At 39.6% G+C, this 19251-nt stretch overlaps 1 protein-coding gene across 1 annotated transcript in view; it reads left to right on the top strand.

The window, feature by feature from the left end:
* The window catches only part of grm3 (glutamate receptor, metabotropic 3), a 50700-nt gene extending 33091 nt beyond the window's left edge, over nt 1-17609 (top strand). Inside the window, exons 4-6 of the mRNA XM_017725268.2 lie at nt 6103-7178; nt 9566-9743; nt 12276-17609. Of these exons, the coding sequence (XP_017580757.1) occupies nt 6103-7178; nt 9566-9743; nt 12276-12352 (1331 nt within the window). The 3' untranslated portion in view covers nt 12353-17609. The remainder of the gene's footprint in view (nt 1-6102; nt 7179-9565; nt 9744-12275) is intronic.
* The last annotated feature ends 1642 nt before the right edge of the window (nt 17610-19251 follow it).

The raw sequence follows: 19251 nt of genomic DNA, 5'->3' as shown, positions 1-19251 counted from the left end.
ACAGGCAGAAATATTTTATGTCTCTTGTCAAAGGTAGAATAATGTTTGACTCATCTTTCTCTGAGTGTCTGAGTGGGAGACACTTTTAGGAAATTCTGCATAGTTTTGTGTCTGTGTGTGCTTAGAGTATGATTCCGAATAATTCACAATTACCTCCTCACATTACCCACAATTCTATTTACATCTCTCGCTCTCTCTCTCTCGCTCTCTCTCTCTCTCTCTCTCTCTCTCTCTTTCTCTCTGTCTCTCTTGCACTATTAAAAATAAAAACCAAAAAGGTTTCTTTAGAGTGTTACCATAGAAGTACCACTTTGATTCCCTAAAGACCCCTTTAATGGATGGCTTGCAAAAAAAAAAAGTCTATAAGTGTGATGTGCGTGTGAAGAACCTTTTCAAAGCATAAAAATACTCTATGTAATGTCAAAGTTTTCTAAAACTCTGTGTCCAAGAAATGACCATTTAGAAGCCTTTTTTAAGCATGTACAGTCATGGCCAAAAGTTTTGAGTTTTCACAAAGTTTGCTGTCTCAGTTTTTTTAGAACCTTTTGTCAGATGTTTATATGGTACAATGAAGTATAATTATAAGCATGCCATACAACTGTTAACTTTTTATTGACAAATACATCCAGTTTAAGCAAAGACTTAATATTTACAGTGTTGACCCTTCTTCTTTAAGACTTCTGCAATTCACCTTGGCATGCTAGATATCAGCTTCTGCTAAAAATCTTGAATGATGGCAACCCATTCTTCCCTAATCAGTGCTTGGAGTTGATCACAGTTTCTGGGTTTTTGTTTGTCCAACCTCTTTTTGAGGATTGACCACAGGTTCTCAATGGGATTGAGATCTGGGGAGTTTCCTGGCCATGGACCCAAAATTTCAATGTTTTGTTCACCAAACCACTTGGTTATAACTTTTGCCTTGTGACATGGTGCTCCATGTTACAAGGCAAAAAAGCTAAAAGTTAAAAGCTGTCCTCCTTCATGTTTTGAGCTGTAACATTTTCCATTTCGATATGCATGTTCTCTGGAATCATTAATAGACTTTGAAAGGAGAAGCAGATCACTATTATTCACAGCAACCTTGTTCACATTCCAAATAGACGCCACATTGGGTTCAGCCATGCACATCAACGGCGCTGCTGTTTTGGGGCAGTAAACATCGCTGCCGGACTGCTAAATATTGCATTCATCTTTAATGTCTTCATTGTTAGTTAGCAAATGCATAGAACAACCTCAGATTATTCAACTGTTACACTATATTTCCAAAAGTATTCTTTCGTCTGCCTTCAGACGCATATGAACTTGAGCGACATCCCATTCTTAATCCATAGGGTTAAATATGATGTCGGCCCACCCTTTGGAGCTATAACAGCTTCAACTCTTGGGAAGGCTTTCCACAAGGTTTAGGAGCGTGTTTATGGGAATTTCTGACCATTCTTCCAGAAGCGCCTTTGTAAGGTCAGGCACTGATGTTGGACGAGAAGGCCTGGCACGCAGTCTCTGCTCTAATTCATCCCAATGGTGTTCTATCGGGTTGTGGTCAGGACTCAATGCCAGTCAAGTTCTTCCACACCAAACTCGCTCATCCATGTCTTTATAGACCTTGCTTTGTGCACTGGAACACAGCCATGTTGGAACAGGAAGGGGCCATCCCCAAACTGTTCCCACAAAGTTGGGAGCATAAAATTGTCTAAAATCTCTTTATCTGCTGAAGCATTAAGAGTTCCTTTCACTGGAACTGAGGGGCCGAGCCCAACTCCTGAAAATTCAAGGAAGGAAGAAAAAGAACAAGAAAAAGACGGTAAAAAGGAAGATAGTAAAAAGAAAAAAAGGGAGAAATACACAAAGGAAAGAAAAGAAGGAATAATGAAGAAATAGAAAGGAAGAGAAGGGAAGGGTGGAAGGAAAGAAAGAAATAATGAAAGAAGAAAGGATGAAACCAAAGAGAAAGAAGGAATAAAGGAGAAAAGAAGGAAGGGAGGAAGGAAAAGGGAAATAAATGAAGAAATAAAGGGATCAGAATGATGCTAAATATCTCAGTATTGGTATTATAAAAGTGAAAGTGGTTGTGTGCCATTTCTTATTGTAGAGATCCATCAGGAAAAGCCCTGAAACCATCTGAGCTGAATTCTCATTTCAATCTAGTGCTGAAAATATTTACTGTGATCTGAACTGAACTGTTTTTCCAGCTCCATTCAGATCAATAGAGCTATTAAAAGCACTTTTGCGCACTGGGTTTAACTTATCATCCCCATTAAGGGGACAAATGGACTATAATACACTTGTCATACCCTTATATATTGATCATACAGTACAGGGAAATAAATCCTTCTTCCTGAATTAAGAAGCTTTTGTTGGTTTACTGAATGTTCACCATGTCCCCTGGAGGTTCAGTACAAGCTGATTAACTGCAATTTGTGTTTGTCGCAAGTAATTATATTATGCTTAATTATCCTGTTACCAGATGCTGATTACTTAATCTAAGGGTGCGTGGGGCATCTGCTGAGTCTGAGGATTATTAATTATAACTGTGGATGATATTAAACTGGGAAATGAACAGATGAACTGCAGGCAACTAAAGGTTAATGTGATCCTCAGCAAGATGAAGTACTCAAATGTGCATGTGTGCATCTATAGGGGGGTGTATTTTTTTGCATTCCACTGCTCCTCAGATATGTGCGTGTGTGACAGTGCTGACATTGACGTTATCTCCATGATTGATGCGGTTCATAACGCCTAACCTCCTTTCCCTATCTGACGAGTCATCATTCCCTGTAGAGCTTCCAGAGGCCCTTCGAGCAATTACACTCCATGTGATAAATCACACATGCAACCAACCTGAGACCAGCGTTAGCTGTTAGTGGTCCCACGTGTGTCCATTTTTTCTGACAGGCTGGGCCTGTGTGAAGAAACTTCTCACTGAGTTGTTTATTACTGTGCCATAAGTTTTATACTAGACTCTCTGGTCCTGCTGTTCAGTACAAACTCAAGTACAGTGTCTTTAACGTTTCACTCTGCTACACACTCAATCTTCCTTTGTTTATACTATTTTTCCACCTCATCTCTCTTCTTCACATCCCAGGCTTCAGATTGAAATATAAACTGTCTATGTAATAGACTTGATTTGACTCTTTGCCTCAGCAGTACAAATGCACTGCTGGGGGATACTTTTCTCAGTCCTGTGGGCGTTAATGTTGAGACAACTCATGTAAGCCAAGTGGCAAATAAACTCAAACACTGTGAGAAAGATCATAAAGTCCACAGCACCTTTGTATAGTAACTGCCTTTCCTCTCACAGATGGTGCTTTTTATAGTAAGTTTTATTTCAGTATACAGCCATTTTGTTTAGCATCTATTACCATGAGGGTTCATGATGTTCCCCTATGGTTTTAAGAGCTTGCTGCATAATTGCCTTGTGCGCCTGCAGCCATGTTGCAACAGTTACTGATGGTAATTGAAGTCAGCATAACACTGACACCCTGAGAAGTATGGGTAGGATTCGCTAGAGGCCTCAAAATACTGTATTGTCTTAGCAAAGAAGGAGACACAAGCAGGCCAAGATTTCTGTTATGAGAAGTGCTCTTTATAGACACTAGCAGAAAATATACATACAGCCAGGCAATTTCTCTTAATGGTACACCCAAACCCACACTAAGCCCACAACCCAACACAATAAAGCATTACAATCACATACACCACACTTAAATTAAAGAACAAGAGCATAAACAACAACATTTAACGTCACTCTAGATCCTCTTTTGTGAACTGGAGCAAGTGGCAGTCACCACAATACACGATCATTATGACCCATAATAAAATCGGGCCCATTTGGGCCTATTGCTTTTTTTCCGCAAATGATGCCTCCAGAACAAAGCTTTCTCAACTTATTTAATGCAACTTCCACTTTGTTCATCTTGCTTAAATCTTTTTTATTGAAGCAAATCTCAACTGCGAAGTCAACATTAAAAAAAGTCTTCCTCTAATTTATCCAGAGTAATTAATAATGGTAGGTGAAAGTAATGGTAAGTGTCCTTCCTAAGGCTCTTTATAGGAATAATATTAATAATAGGATATTCCTGTTTTCTGCCTGATGGTGCAGTGTGATGGTGTTATCCATTACACCTGTGGTTCTCAAACCAGTCCTCAGTCCCCCACCAGCTGGTCCACATTTATGCTTTAACATAGATATAAACATATCTGAACCAAGACATAAAGTCTGTGTTCGGACTGCAGGTAAAAGTGGCTCAAATCCAGTTTACTGCGCACATCTGATTTCATTGTTTCCTTGTTTACATTATTTTATCTGACCTTTGTATTTCCTTAATATAACAAACTCCTTTCAAATTGAACTTTAACATGTGCAAACGATCACACTGGACAGAAGTTAGAGTAAAACTGAATTTCTGTGGTTGTTTTATTTATGGAAGTTGACCAAACAGGAAAAGAAAGCTCAGTTTTATTCAATAAATTGCCATGAAGAAGAAACCTAGCAAAGAAGCACAAACTCGGTGCCAAAATGGCAATATTTACTGGAAAAAGAGACCTGATCATGGTTAGCCTCCTTTGACTTCTCCTTCTTTTTTCAAAATATTGTTGAAGTAAAATTGATTTTGAGCAATTATTGGTTTGAGTCTTCATGTTGTAAGGGACCATGCTTATTTTTTCAAACTGCACGCACTCATCTCACACATTCTCCAAAGCAAAAGAAGATGTGACGCATAACCATAGTAGCCGGCATTTTGATGATGTTACTGTAATGGATCTGTTCCCACATGTAAAATTATGATGAAGATTAAAAGTGACGTAGTCGCATGAGTTCCGATCTGACTGTTCAGACAGAGGTTGCATTGCTACACGTCGGATTTTAAAATGACACAAAAACGATGCCTAATTCAAATTGGAACTGTCACATTCAGTGTGTTCTTTGCTGTTCATACTGTCACACAAAAGACAAATCTGTCACATATGAAGAAAAATATTTGATCTGAGCCACTATTACCTACAGTGTGACTGTGGCATAAGTATGAGAACACTTAACACAGGTGAGCTGAGAGCTAGGTTTAATCAAATATGTGGACTGCCTGGGGTGCCCAAAGAACTGACTGAGAACCACTGCACTACGCTATCCAACCATTCCTACAAATAAGAGCATTCAGTCTCACCAGACAGAAAACTGTGCCTGAGTGCCATCTTGTGGGCTTAGAAAACAATGAATTTTTGATAACCTATTAGTCTTCAAATAAACCTAATGCATGTTACAACTATGAGCAATTGAATAATAAAATATTTGTACCGTTATTCTGGATCTCTGCGTAGTGACAGATTATCATACTACATTATATTTTTCTTTCCACATCCAAACATGGTTTAATTTTTTTTCTGTGTGAATTAGAAACATATTTACAACAGATATTTAAAGAGTCATGTCTATAAGCTAAACTGACAGCTTGTATTTTTTTTATTTCATTATTTGTTATATAGAAGTAGCCAATACTGGCACATACAATGGATGTTCTTTATATTATTTGAAATAGATGTTACATTGAAGGTAAGTCACAAAAACAGGGCACTGTATGCTCACAAGAAGCAGAGTGTATTAAAAAATTTGTCCATACAAACATCACCTTCAGTTCTGCTTTGACTTACCGTCCTATTGTTAGCCTGTTTTATATGTCTCTTTTTTTGCTCAAGCTCTGACAACACAAGTACAAGTGTACCAACAGGCAGCAAACCTCCAAAAAAAGCAATGACATTCTCAGACGCATTATGAGGGATGTTTCATAAACCCATAACAGGGTTTACAACATTATTATCTTTGTGGTTAACCTGTCCTCTATAAAGGAGCATGTTAGCTCCTCGTAAAACAACAGCAACAAAAGGGTTTAAGTATTAGTAAGGAGATAAAACAAAGAGTATTCAGTGTGGAAGAATATTTCTGAATCTAATTCTGCATCAAAACAGTTTAATTCATTCTAATCTCATGGAAATTTGAGATTTCATGGTGCACAGAATTGTTACCAAACTGAATCGTTATGAGGTAACCACCTTACTTGCTGTCTTAACTACTCTTTTCTCCATCTCTCGCTCCTGCTGTCCCTACAGCTCCATTCTCCCCTCCAGGATCCGAGAACGTGGTAAAGTTTGACCAATATGGAGACGGCATGGGTCGCTACAACATCTTCAACTACCAGCGCTTGCCAGGCAGTGACAGATACACCTATGTCCAGGTGGGCGAGTGGGCAGAAACTCTCTCCCTCAATGAGTTCCTGATTGGTTGGCCACGTGGTGGTATGATGCCAACATCCCAATGCAGTGACCCTTGTGCTCCCAACGAGATGAAGAAGATGCAGGCGGGTGAGTACTGCTGCTGGATCTGCACGGCTTGTGAGGCCCACGAGTATCTGCCTGATGAGTTCACATGTGCACCCTGTTCTCTGGGCCAATGGCCCCGGGCAGACCTGAGTGGCTGCTATGACCTGCCAGAAGACTACATCATGTGGGAGGATGCTTGGGCCATCGGGCCCATCTCTATTGCATGTGTGGGCTTTGTTTGCACCTCCTTAGTCTTCATCGTCTTCATCCGCCACAATGACACGCCCCTGGTCAAGGCCTCAGGCCGGGAGTTGTGCTACATCCTGCTGCTTGGTGTCCTCATGTCCTACACCATGACCTTTGTCTTCATCGCCAAGCCTTCACCGGCTGTGTGCGCACTGCGGCGTTTGGGCCTGGGCACCTCCTTTGCTGTCTGCTACTCAGCGCTGCTGACCAAGACCAACCGCATTGCCCGCATCTTCAGTGGAGTGAAAGAAGGTGGGGCACAGCGCCCACGCTTCATCAGTCCCAGCTCACAGGTCTTCATTTGCTTGTCACTCATCTCCGTGCAGCTGCTGCTGGTATCCGTTTGGCTACTGTTGGAGGTGCCAGGCACACGTCGCTTCACGCTGCCTGAGAAGCGCCAGACGGTGATCCTCAAGTGCAACGTGCGTGATTCCAGCATGCTGCTGTCACTCAGCTATGATGTGGTGCTGGTGGTGCTCTGCACCGTCTACGCCTTCAAGACCCGCAAGTGCCCCGAGAACTTCAACGAGGCCAAATTCATCGGCTTCACCATGTACACCACCTGCATCATCTGGTTGGCCTTCCTGCCCATCTTCTATGTTACATCCAGCGACTACAGGGTATGTTTCAGAATACCAAAAAATTGTATGAAAAGGCCAGTATAGTTAGGCTGTGGTTCTCAGGGCTGTGTTAATAATAAATATCATTCATGTTTGAATTCTTAAATTCACTCAGTCCAACTATCCGTCCTTTTTATATAGGTTCCTTATACTTTTCCAGTTGCCCACCACTATACAGCTCTTACAACTGTATATTTAAACCATATTCAGTACCTTAACACCCCAACTACATATCACACATTGAGGTTACTATTTACTACAAACAAATCCACTTATAAATCATTTTCTTATCAGCACACAAGTGGTGTGGTGGAGAGTCTGCCACTGTACATCTGCCCCCTCCGTCTCTGTCATATCCTTCTCTAGACTCTACTGAAGCTAAATGTTAGGTTACCCTTATATCCGATTGCATCTGCCGACAGTTAACAGGACATGCAATCTTTGTCACTCCCACCTATTATCCCCTCCCACATAAAGAGGAATCACTGACTTCCATGGGAAAATCAAAAGTGCTGTAAAAATAGTTAAAATCTAAAATATTGGCAGGTCAGTAAACGTTGGTTATTGGAAAAGAAAAAAAGAGAGCTTTTTTACCCTTATGGGCTTGTATCAATTTAAGAGGATGCCAGTACCTTTTGGAGATCAGTAGAAGGCTGCCAGTGTGACAAAATGGTTCTTTGCCACAGGAAAAAAAACACTTCTGGTAAAAAAGTGTATAAAGTGTAACTGTTAACATAACAAATAGAATGTATTCTCTACGTCATTCTCACCTTTTCATCCCAAAAACAATTACTTTACAAGGAGGGCTGGGTGAAAGAGTTAACAATGTAATTTATTTGTCATTCAACACAAATTGTAGCTGAATGTGAGAGAACTATAATGACGTAAACATCACTCACTCACTCACTCACTCACTCACTCACTCACTCACTCACTCTTAGCAGGCTTAAGCTTCTCCAGAAGGGGGAGCTATTAATGCTGAAGCAGCTTTATGTGAAACACTGAAAGGGCAGATACTGGCATAAACCCCAACAGTCACATAGGTAACAAAATGTGGATTTTTAATAAGAAAATATTATGGTAATTATTTTTTTCCTTAAACCCAGCCTATTGGGATGTAATTGAATTGAGTTGCACTGTACTGAGAAAAAAAAAAACTAAATGGAGTGGAGAATTAGCAGTGCTGTTGAAACCACCAGGCAATTGTGCTCCCCAGGCTTAGAGTTGCCTGCTGTTGAGTAAGATATGCATAATACAGTAGAACATCCTAGGACGCACAAGGGTACGCCAAGTCAGTAGAATAAAAGAAGAGAGTGAATTTAAATCCATAATAAACATTGCACTTAATCGGTCAGCCTTTCACAATAAATGTGTCGAGCCTCAGGCGTCAGTGTAATGCAAGCACTGAAACTCAGCATCTTTTCCAACAGAATTAGTCACGGATTATACCAAGTAACACTGAAATGTGATTAGCCCAGTCCTGTATCATATGTACTGCATACACATTCAGAAAGCTCGAAGTCACACTCCGTAACTCTGCACTGCTGTATAGACACATGTATTGCTGACGCTTGCAGGACTTTTCTTAGTTTGCTCTGTCTGCTCTATGCAGGTCTTCCAAGGCCACAGTCAATGAAGTGGGAAAGAGCATCTCCGTTTGAGAGGGCCCAGTCCTCTGAGACGGCTTTAAACAGAGTGCTGATGCCTGTAGAAACACTGAAAGACTTCAGAGAGAGGGCCAGATCAGAGAACGAAAGAGAGATACTGACAGACACACAGACAGAAATAGTACATGGTTAATAAGATCATCAGCAACTATCTAGATCTACTTAGTATGCCGTGCATCCAGCAGAGTGCTCATACTGAAGATAGAGGACCAGCTAAAACAGATTATACCGTACTGTTTATTCCCTCCTCTGTGAAAGCATTCCAGGCTGATTCATTAGCTTTGGTAAGGCGTTCCTGTGTTCTCGGTGAAGATATAGCTGCCCCCAAGAAGGAAATTCCTAGCCAGTTTAGTAGCTATATCTATTCTTTCCCGCTTAGTGCCTCAGTAACAGCACAAATCCATGAGAGAGTGGCAGGGAGGCACTAAAAGAGAGGAAATCTACACCTTGAGTGGAGAAGATTAGCCTGTTAATGGAAGATGTCCAAATAACATCTAATCAAACACTATTTATGCAGCCACAGTGCTAACTGCCATTGCAATTATCCCCCATGTTCTCTCAAGCATTCTAACTGTTCCCTTTATATTCCACTTTAACTAATGACATTTGATTATCAGCATGTCTGTAAGCATCTGTGGAGATCCTGGAGGTGACTGAAGTACTGAGTAAATGAGCTGTTTACTCCCTCCGTCTTTCTCCGTCTTGTTCTCTCTCTCCCAGGTTCAGACCACCACAATGTGTATATCAGTGAGTCTGAGTGGGTTTGTCGTGCTGGGCTGCATGTTTGCCCCCAAGGTCCACATCATCATGTTCCAACCCCAGAAGAACGTGACCAGCCACCGGCTCAACCTCAACCGTTTCAGTGTCAGTGGTCCTGCCACTACCTACGCTTCACATGGTGAGGACCCATGCTGTTAAGCACTTTTTTGTCACTTAAAATGTACCTTTTATAGGAACAAGTGGTTTAACTAGATTTATACAATTATTAGATAAAAGTGAAACAAGGCAAAACACCAGTTTAGATGAAGAAAAGCAATGTTTATCAGTTCATATCTCACAAACTTTGAATGAACCTCTGCCTTTCTCCATTGTGTACAGCACATTGTAGCTTTATACTGCATTGATGTACATAGCATTTCAGCATGCACTCCACATTTTTCATAGGGAAATGATTGGAAATGATTTGGTCTAGATTTGATCTGGTTTTAAATGAATTGCTCCGTTTTAAAGTCAACTTTAATGTCATTTTCTGTCCTGGAGGAACAATATCTACTTACCCCAGGACATGCTGCTACAATTAACAAAGAAAAGCAGCTGAAAACAGCAAAATACAGACAATAACTGTACAAACACTACAGAAAAAACCTCTTTACAATATACATATATAACTATGCAACAATTAGGCACAGGACTTTAGAGACTAGCCAGTGTATATGGTTGGGGAAAGAAACAGACATGTTATTATTACTGAAGAGGACTGAAATAGCAAAACAAGGAATTGCAAAAACAAGGGAAGACCTGCAGAGTAAAGATGACTTTATTGGGTTTCAAAAAAACAAACTCATTGTTTACCTATTTGCTAACTGCTTTCTTTCCTACATCAGCCAGATAATTGCAGGTGAGTTGTAAGATCTGATATTATTCATTCACTAATTGATACAGTATTAATAATATGATAAAGCCATTTAGTTGGCACTGAACTAAAGATTTTTAAAAAGAGGTTTGAAAAGACGCAGCTTCAGCTTTGGCAGTGTAAAAGCTTTCATACTGCTCATCTTATTATTTTTAGGGCAGTGGCTGATCACTAAACAGCTAATAACTGTGTTCCTTAACATATTTATTCACCAAGTGCAGCTGTAAATGCATAGAACTTTTTACAAACTTTTTACTGTTGATGATTAATTACGTGACAAAACATATATGGCCTCTGTAGAAACAAAACCTCACAATGGCAACTTTATGGAAGAAGAGAAAAAAACATTCTTAACTTTTAATGAAAGATAATAGAAAAGGTTCTTATTACAAGTCATTTTGGACAATGGCTGTTGGTCTGGTCATCATTAAATAACCCAATGTTAAATGTTAAATAATCTGAAAAAAAAAAATGAAAAAGCAATAAAACTGGAGATACAAGGTTCTGTTCCAAAAGCAACAACGTAGTCCTTCTGGACTACAGTTGAAGTGTCAAGATCAGCGCTTATCTTTAGACAAACAAGGTGATTTGTAACAGGAAATATAAGCTATTCATCTTTAATGAAAAAAATAGCAGATGTGGCACAAAGCCAAACAGATGGCTGAATTTTCATGCCGCCATTACTTAAGCAGTTTGTAGTCATTACTCATCTTTGATTTGCCAACTGAAGCCACATTTGGGGTGTAAGCATTGTCACCTGATGCACAAGGGGAGCAGTGGTGATTCTGCCTGCTGCACGGTAATAAGCCTGTATAAGCAGAGCCCAGTGGCTTTCCTCTAATGTTTAATTCATAGACACAAAAAACAGATCAGATCAACTGTTTCATCTTTATTCATATTTCACCTCTGTGATAAACAGTATGACATACACAGCAAAGAAAAGAAATCACTGCTGATGTTGGTGGGGTGGCGTTGGTGAAGGGAGTGAGTGAGAAGGGGTTGCTAGAGCAGAGAAGAGAAAGTCTATGAATTCAGAAGGGCCCAATTCCATTTCTTATTCTGACCCCTACCCTTTTGTTTTCGAGTGCCACCTTGCCCCTTAGTTACAAGGGGTAGTGGTTAAACTCTTCCCCTACGAAATGGGACAACCCTCAAATAAAGAACATTATTATTTCATTAACAAGCTATAAGCAGTGCTCTGTAGGCGACCCTGCCAGTCTGCAGTGACAGCAGAGGAGGGTACAGTTCAGCAACCTCACTGCTGGGCTTTAGTTACATTTAGGGCATCATATGCTTTCAAAGAGGGGGTGTATGACAATTATTTATTATTGCTACCCATAATTTTTCTGTGATTTGAAGCTGAAGACAGCTATTCGCCAGCTTCTTGTTTGAATTTTCCTGTTTCACCTTACATGCCCAGTTTTGATTCCCAGTTTTGATGTAACAGCTGCACTATTTCAGGTGGAAAAGGAAATTTAGCTAGCCACAGAGACACCAGCATACTACCAGGGATTTTCTATGCTTATTACGGAGAAAAGGGCCATAATACAGTGGTTTTCATAATTTTTTTAACAGAGAAAATACTTCTAAGATAAAAACAGGGACACCCCACCCCTAGGCATGAACGCACAAAGCGGAGGGGTGGCGCTAAGTGGTAGGGGCGTGGGATGAAATGGAATTGGGCCTATGTGTTTTTTTATTGTAGGTATCCTGATCAAACCTTGTGTGGTGAGTTCCTGTTTTTTTTTGTCTCCTCACATTTTGTCTCAACATCTCTCTCTCTCTTTCTTTCTCCAGCATCTGTGGGTGCCCACTACGTCCCAACAGTGTGTAACGGCAGAGAAATCGTCGACTCCACCACTTCCTCTCTGTGACCCCTCCTCCTCTAACTACTGCTCTTTAGTGACTGTTAGCCAATCAGCACACATTGTGCTCCATCCAAGAACTCCGCCCGTCCACAGTGTGTAGAAAGTGTGTATTATTATTATTATTATTATTATTAAATTATTTTTTAGGGCTTGTACATATTAACTGACATTGTTGTAGAGAAACAAAAGAACAAAAAAAACTTTCTAGAGTGATTTTGGAGACTTTTGATTTTTGATAGCTTTACTATGTCTGTTGTAAACGACTATGAAATGTGAGCACCGTTGCAATATGATGCATTTTCTGACTGAAAGAAGAAAAGAAGGTGACTGATAATAGTGGCCATGCCTGCAATACTGGATAAACTGGTCGTTTTCTTTTGTAGGCCTCATTGTAATAATCTATTCTGTATGTATGTATTTCTATGTTGTATATTTTGTACATAACCTTACTGATGGTTTTAACAGCACAAGTTGACAGTGTTTTAGAAAAAACAATGCTTCTGTTGAGAGGCTGATGACATTGGGGGTGTATAGAGGATGTAACGGGGGAAATCTCATGCCTTGACTTCCACAGTGTCTCATTCCAAGCAGGGACAATGGTCCTTTTAGTAAGCTATCATATTGTCTGCTAATGTGTTACATGAACTGCTTCTCACAAAGCATACGCACGCCTCTACAAAGTGGTCTTGATTGTTAAACTTTTTAGTAACCGTGGAGTATTTATGACGTACGAAGCGTTTGAGGAGATGGGAATGAGTGTAAGTGGTAATCCATTGTTTAATGGCTCTTTGTGCCTTATCATGTGTTCAGTAGTTTGATATGAAAGCTTCCTCTAGACCTCTAAGCAAGAGGTGGCTGAGCCAATTTTTTTACATCTGTCTTTTTTACATCTCTGTGTTTTGTACATTTCTACATTCTGGTGTGCGTCGGGTTCGGGGTGGGTGGCGTTTTATTTGACGGGTCGATGACAAATGTGTAGTCATGTCACTGGTTTGTTTGGAGCTTGATCATATTTTTAGCCTCAGCCAGTCATGTCTTCTGATCATGGCAGTTTATTCAATTGTCAAGCTCCATAAGTCAAAATCATTTTAGGTTTTTACGTGGAATGACACACACATGATAACTTGACATGGCAAATAGACACAGAACAGTGACCTAGAAAGGCGGCATTCATTATTCACCATTGTAACAGCAAACACGTACAACTGCATGTCAGCTAACAAGGAAGATGTGGAAGTGAATATGCACAGCAGAGTGACAAAAGTAGAAGAAACTTACAACTGCATTTTACAATTGTTATGAAAGAAAGAGGTAACTGCCAGATCAACAACACAGACTTTGTCTTCCAGTAAGATAATGCGCGCACACACACAGACACACACACTCTTACACACATACACAAACATGTACACAGTGGCGTAACTAGGATCTTACGGGCCCCAGTGCAAAAAATTTGTGGACCATTTTTTAGACAGTTACTTTAAATTAATTAAAAAATGGCAAAGTAATTTTCTTATTTACCCAGTATTGATTCAGATTCATAAACTGCATAGCTAGATTTATAGTGACAAGCGAACAGCATGGCCGTAACACATTCACTTGTTCATAAATGAGGACTACAGGCATGTTTTAGCACTTGTGCAATATAAATGTTATTTCAATATGGCAATAGCCATTAAATCCTGTGAAAAATAAAGACAACCATTCAGTAGTAGTAATTTTTCCCAGTAAATGTTTTGAAAACCCCCCTCCTGTGTATGTAAAGCAGATTTAGCTTGTAATCTAACTAAATGAAGAGTAATTTGATATGTTCAGATTCGAATTACTTTGAACTGATTTTTAGAGCAACTAATTTAAATTTTTACTTCTCCTTTTCAATTTAAGGAATTCAATTTACAGTAAAAAAATGACTTTTTACTAGTCATAATTACTAGTTAAACTCAATTTTCACCTTTGTAAACTGAATTCCTGAGATCAAGAAAAATAGTAAATAAAAGACAAAATTGACTTGTAACCCTTACTAGAATTTCAACAGGTCTTCCTAATTTTTAATTATAAAATTGAATTCCTGTATGTAAAAATATTACTGTAGTCAAAATGAATTGGAAAAAGTCTTCAATTTTTACACTTGGGAAATTGTACATGGAAAAATATAAGTCCTATTAAATTTTCAATTTAAAGATGTTATAATAAACTATTTTATACATCAATTTTTTCCACGAGCAGCAACATTTTCTGAAAAGGAAACTATTTTTTCTTTAAAAGTTACATTTATTCTATTTTACTAGTATTAACTAGTATTTCTTTCTTTAAAATATGTTCTTTCTGTAAAATATGCTCAGTTCTGAGAACTTTAGCTTTCTTTGTTACTTTGTTTTCATGACCTTTACTCACTTGGGCAGCCAACCAGAGCATTTTCCATTGCGTAGAGCTTACCACTGAGTTTTATAATCTGGCCCAGTATGTCTCTTACAAGTTGATACTCTAAAAGCATGCCACTCCACCAACTAGGATCTAATGTTAGCCTGAATGTCTACATTAGACTACCTACTTAAGAGTTTGTAATTGTATCTAATGAATATATAGTGTTTGTTTGTAAAGGACCTGTTTCAAAACATTTGCCATGGATGAGCTGTGAGATAAATAGACATCGGGCTGTTTGTATAGTATTGATGGAAGCTAACACATTTCATCAGCAGATGCCTTCAGATAGAACAGTTATTGTTAATATTAGTAATATTGCCAAATGTTAAAAATGTTCAGTTGAATGCCTCAGAAACCCATGCCAGGCATCAACTTGCCTCAGAGCCCAACAAACTGCATCACTTTCCTCATGGCCAGCAGAGCTAAAAAAGCAGTGATTCTTCACAACCCACATGTGGGAGCACTTTCATCTTTCGTACAATAAGAAAAAAGCTCAGTGCAAAATTTGTAATGAGGTTAGTAAACAATGAAGGCATGACAAGTTTGATGAATCACCTTAAATGTAATCACTGTCCAAAGAAAAACAAGTATCTCCAAAATAGTAACATTACAGCAGTAGACAAAAACACTCTTCACTTTTCAAAGTAAGTTAATATAAAGAGATTTTATTCCAAGTGATTTTAGAGCATTTCTCTTGGTCCATTCATCACAAACTTGCTCACAATCTAAAGGACAGCTGGTGTGTTGAAATGATATAGAAAAATTAAAAAATTGAGCTACCTGGAGATTTTTTTTCTTTTGACAGTGATATGTAAGTTTAGTGATCCTTGTCCAAGTTCTGTCATGTTTGCAGTCCACACAGCCACGGCTCAGTTCCATCAAGTAAACATTTCACAGAGGAATTTTAGTTTTTTCCTCTTTTTTTAATTAACCAGTGGGTTTAGAGAAAATTGTAATAATGTTAATGTTTTTATTGCTGTGTCAGAGAAAATTAGGATTCACACAGCACAGGAGTTGCTCTGAAACACTTCTTGTGTTCTGACAAATATGCGTCTAACGTGGCCAGCGTGGACTGAACCACTTTTTTAAATGGAAGCATACCTTTTGCATCAGATGAATGGCTGCAAATGATACTCCTGTTTCTAAAAATACTCAGAGTACTCAGTACATAGTAAGATACTCAAGTACTCAGATATTAATGAGTATTAAAAGCCTGTAAAATACTGTTCAGGCAAACCATATCGTGATGTTGAGACACTGGATCTTTCTGTGAGTCATGGGTGTATGTCAATATGAGGTGCCCAATAAAATATCTAAGGGCCCAGTTGCTGAGGGCCCCCCTGCACCATGGGCCCCAGGGTGATTGCCCCCCTCTAGCAGTTACACCACTGCTTGTACAGTATTTATACATTACACATCCCAGCAGCATTTAGTAGATCTGGACAAAAGAATTGCTTACTCTGATTTACATTTTTCACTGTAAATCTGTCATTTGTCTTACAATATTATGCCACTGAAGGCCAAGTGCAGGACTAAACACTGCAAGACAGGAGTGGAGAACTAAAAAGATATAGAGTTAGTGTTGGAAGTAAATGTAAAATGTAGTGTTTGTAAAGAGAGAGAGAGAGAGGAGAGAGGGAGTACAGTGGATTATGGAAAGCAGCTCCTGCCCCATGAAGTCACATGTGTTTTTTTTTTAGTGCTCTGCAACCCTCTGCAGTCTGGGCCCTCTTTGTTAGAAGCTTTATACCTCACACTCCCCCAAGTCTGCAACTCACTGATTCTCCCTGCATGTCAAGTTGCTAGGGGACAGCGGTTTACCACAGCCTCTTTAGGAATGCTTTTGAGCAGGAGAGGAGCTGCGAAGGGAGTGGAGAATGAAACTGCTTTATCTGAAAGGCTTAGAGGCATTTTAGAAACAGCAGGCTGTTGGGAGACAGTAATCAGAGCGTAGCCACTCATCCCCGAGTGAAGTTCAGCACTTGCAGTCACCACCTAACAACAGTGAGGGATGAGGATTCACTGCAAATCACACTCACATTATCACCACAACCAGCAAGAGCTTAAAATATTTATCTGAACCAACAAGGCCCAACTATTCACGTCCCGAGTTTGATAAGGTTCAGTCATTTCTTGGGCTTTGTCGAGCTTGGGTTCTCTCGTAGGCCATCTCCCACCTTTAACTGATTTTGGCATGTCCCTCTGCTTTAGTTAAACTGGAATTTAAACTTATTTCTGAAAAGCTGATAATTAGGCTATTCAATGTTCAATTTGGTCATCAGTGAGCCAATAAGGGCTGTTTTTGTCACTATTATTGAGACAGAATTTTGTCAGGCTAGTTTAGATTCTACAGTGGGACTGGGGTGAAGTGTTGAAGTATAGGCCAAGTTGAAGAATGTTTTTGGGCTACATTCAGGTTTGGTTCAAAACTTCAGGTCAAATTACAGCTCCATAACCAGCGTGTTGCCATGCTGCACATGAACATAAGAAGACGCTTTTGGTTCATGGTTGATGACCAAGGTTAGACAAGAATGGCTCTTCTCACCAGCATGAGTGGGAACCGGCTCTCTTCTGGGGGGGGGGGGATGAGGATAGTTTCTGTGTGCTGTGCGTGGATTTGATTCAGTGCTATTGCAGAGAGGATTTGTTTCTCTCTCTGTCTATCTGTCAGCTCCCAAATTGTAAACAGTGTAACTTAATGTTAAGGAACCCTGTGTTGTCTTGGGTGACTCTGAACTTTGAACTCAAACACAAAAGCAATAGAACAGTACCCATGGTGCAGTGTGTGCAATAACAAGGACATCATAATAAACAATAACCTTCTGCTGTCATAAATCTGGGTTTGTATTTTCTGAACATTTTTTTACATGTTGTCAATTTATTAGGTACACATTGAACTTGCACTTGACCATTTTAGCAGGAGGTATAACCACCATATAGTTGCACTTTGTAGATTAACAATTACTGACTCAAGGTTTTGCTGCACAATTTGTCAGTCACTTTCTATCATGTTCATAAATAGAAAGGGACCATTGACCAGGTATTATTTGAGTGGTGGACCATTCACATCACAGCAATGATAGCAATGTGGTAGTGGCATTGTAATGCATGTGGCACTAGCACGGGGGGTAGTGGTAAATTGGGCTACAGTCAGTAACTGTCTATTGCCTACAAACTGCACATTCAGTAACATGCAAAAGCTTGGTTTATGACATGAAAAGAAGAAAATGCAAGTTCTGCAAGTATTTAAAAAATTAACATCTTTCTGCAGTTGTTCATGCACAGTAACTTAACACAAATTAGCCAAAACACAGTGACCACCTGTCTAACATGCTGTTGGTACTCTGCGTGCCGCTAAAACAGCTCCAACCTGCCCAGACATAAACTCAACAAGACCTTTGAAGATGCCCTATGATATCTGGTATCAAGTCCTCTGGGTCCATTGCGATGAAGGAGTGTTCTTGTTTGTCCACTATGTTTAGGTGTCATAGCTCAGACTGATGTCCAACTGAATGCCTGGACCAAGGGTTTTCCAGCAGAACATTGCCCAGAGCATCACACCAATCATACCTGGCTGTCTATGTACTGTAAAAGAAAATGTGACTCATTGGACCAGGCGACTGACTGTGATTGCTCAAAGGTCTGGTTCCCATGCTCCCATGCCCATTTTCTTCTGTATCTGTGTCCAGACACAAATCATGTGCCCAGTGATCTACTGCATGGGGAGGAGTTTTGGAGAAACGGATGCGTTTACACTGCTCTAACATGTGGCTGAAATGCTTCTCAAACCCCCTCCTGAAGCGGTTGAGCAATCAGTTTTGTGTTTTTTTTATACGCGTCTTAGGTGTGTACAGTTTTACATGCCTTGGTCTTATCCAAATATAATCCTGATACTCAAGACACATGAAGTGCCCAGGTGTAAACAGGATCTTAATGACTAATATATCAATGTTGTCAGGACAAAACCTTATATCTCCATTTTTGTCATTTTTTTCAGTTTTTGACATAATTTGAAAAAAGCCTGTTGCCCTTTACATTGAGTGTAAATTCCATGATGAATGGACTAAAAGAAATGACCCAAAATTACTTTGGAAAAACGTCTGGTTCCACTGACTTACCTTCTCCTGTAAGGTTACCGTTTGGTTATAGGAGGTTTTGTTCCAAAAGTAGCAACATGGAAGTCCTTGCCATGCGTTTGCTGTTACAAGATAATCAGCATAAATAATTTCAGCTGTGAGTGGTCATAATGTTTTGGTTTATTGGTTTATATTTAATTAACTTAAAAATGAAAAAAAATAGTAACTATGGCATAACATAACATGACACCCTTCCAGATGTAAAATCTCTAAACCTAATTTTAAGCAGATGACAGTCCCATAGCATAATACATTCTCTGGCTCGTCAATCCTTCTGCTAAAACTGAACCATGGGCTCCTCTAACACACTCGCTGAAGACTACAATGAAGCCAATCGATGCCCAG

The sequence above is a fragment of the Pygocentrus nattereri genome, chromosome 7, assembly GCF_015220715.1.
Source record: "Pygocentrus nattereri isolate fPygNat1 chromosome 7, fPygNat1.pri, whole genome shotgun sequence".
In the NCBI taxonomy this organism is placed as follows: Eukaryota; Metazoa; Chordata; class Actinopteri; order Characiformes; family Serrasalmidae; genus Pygocentrus; species Pygocentrus nattereri.
This window is presented reverse-complemented; position numbering and strand designations above follow the sequence as displayed.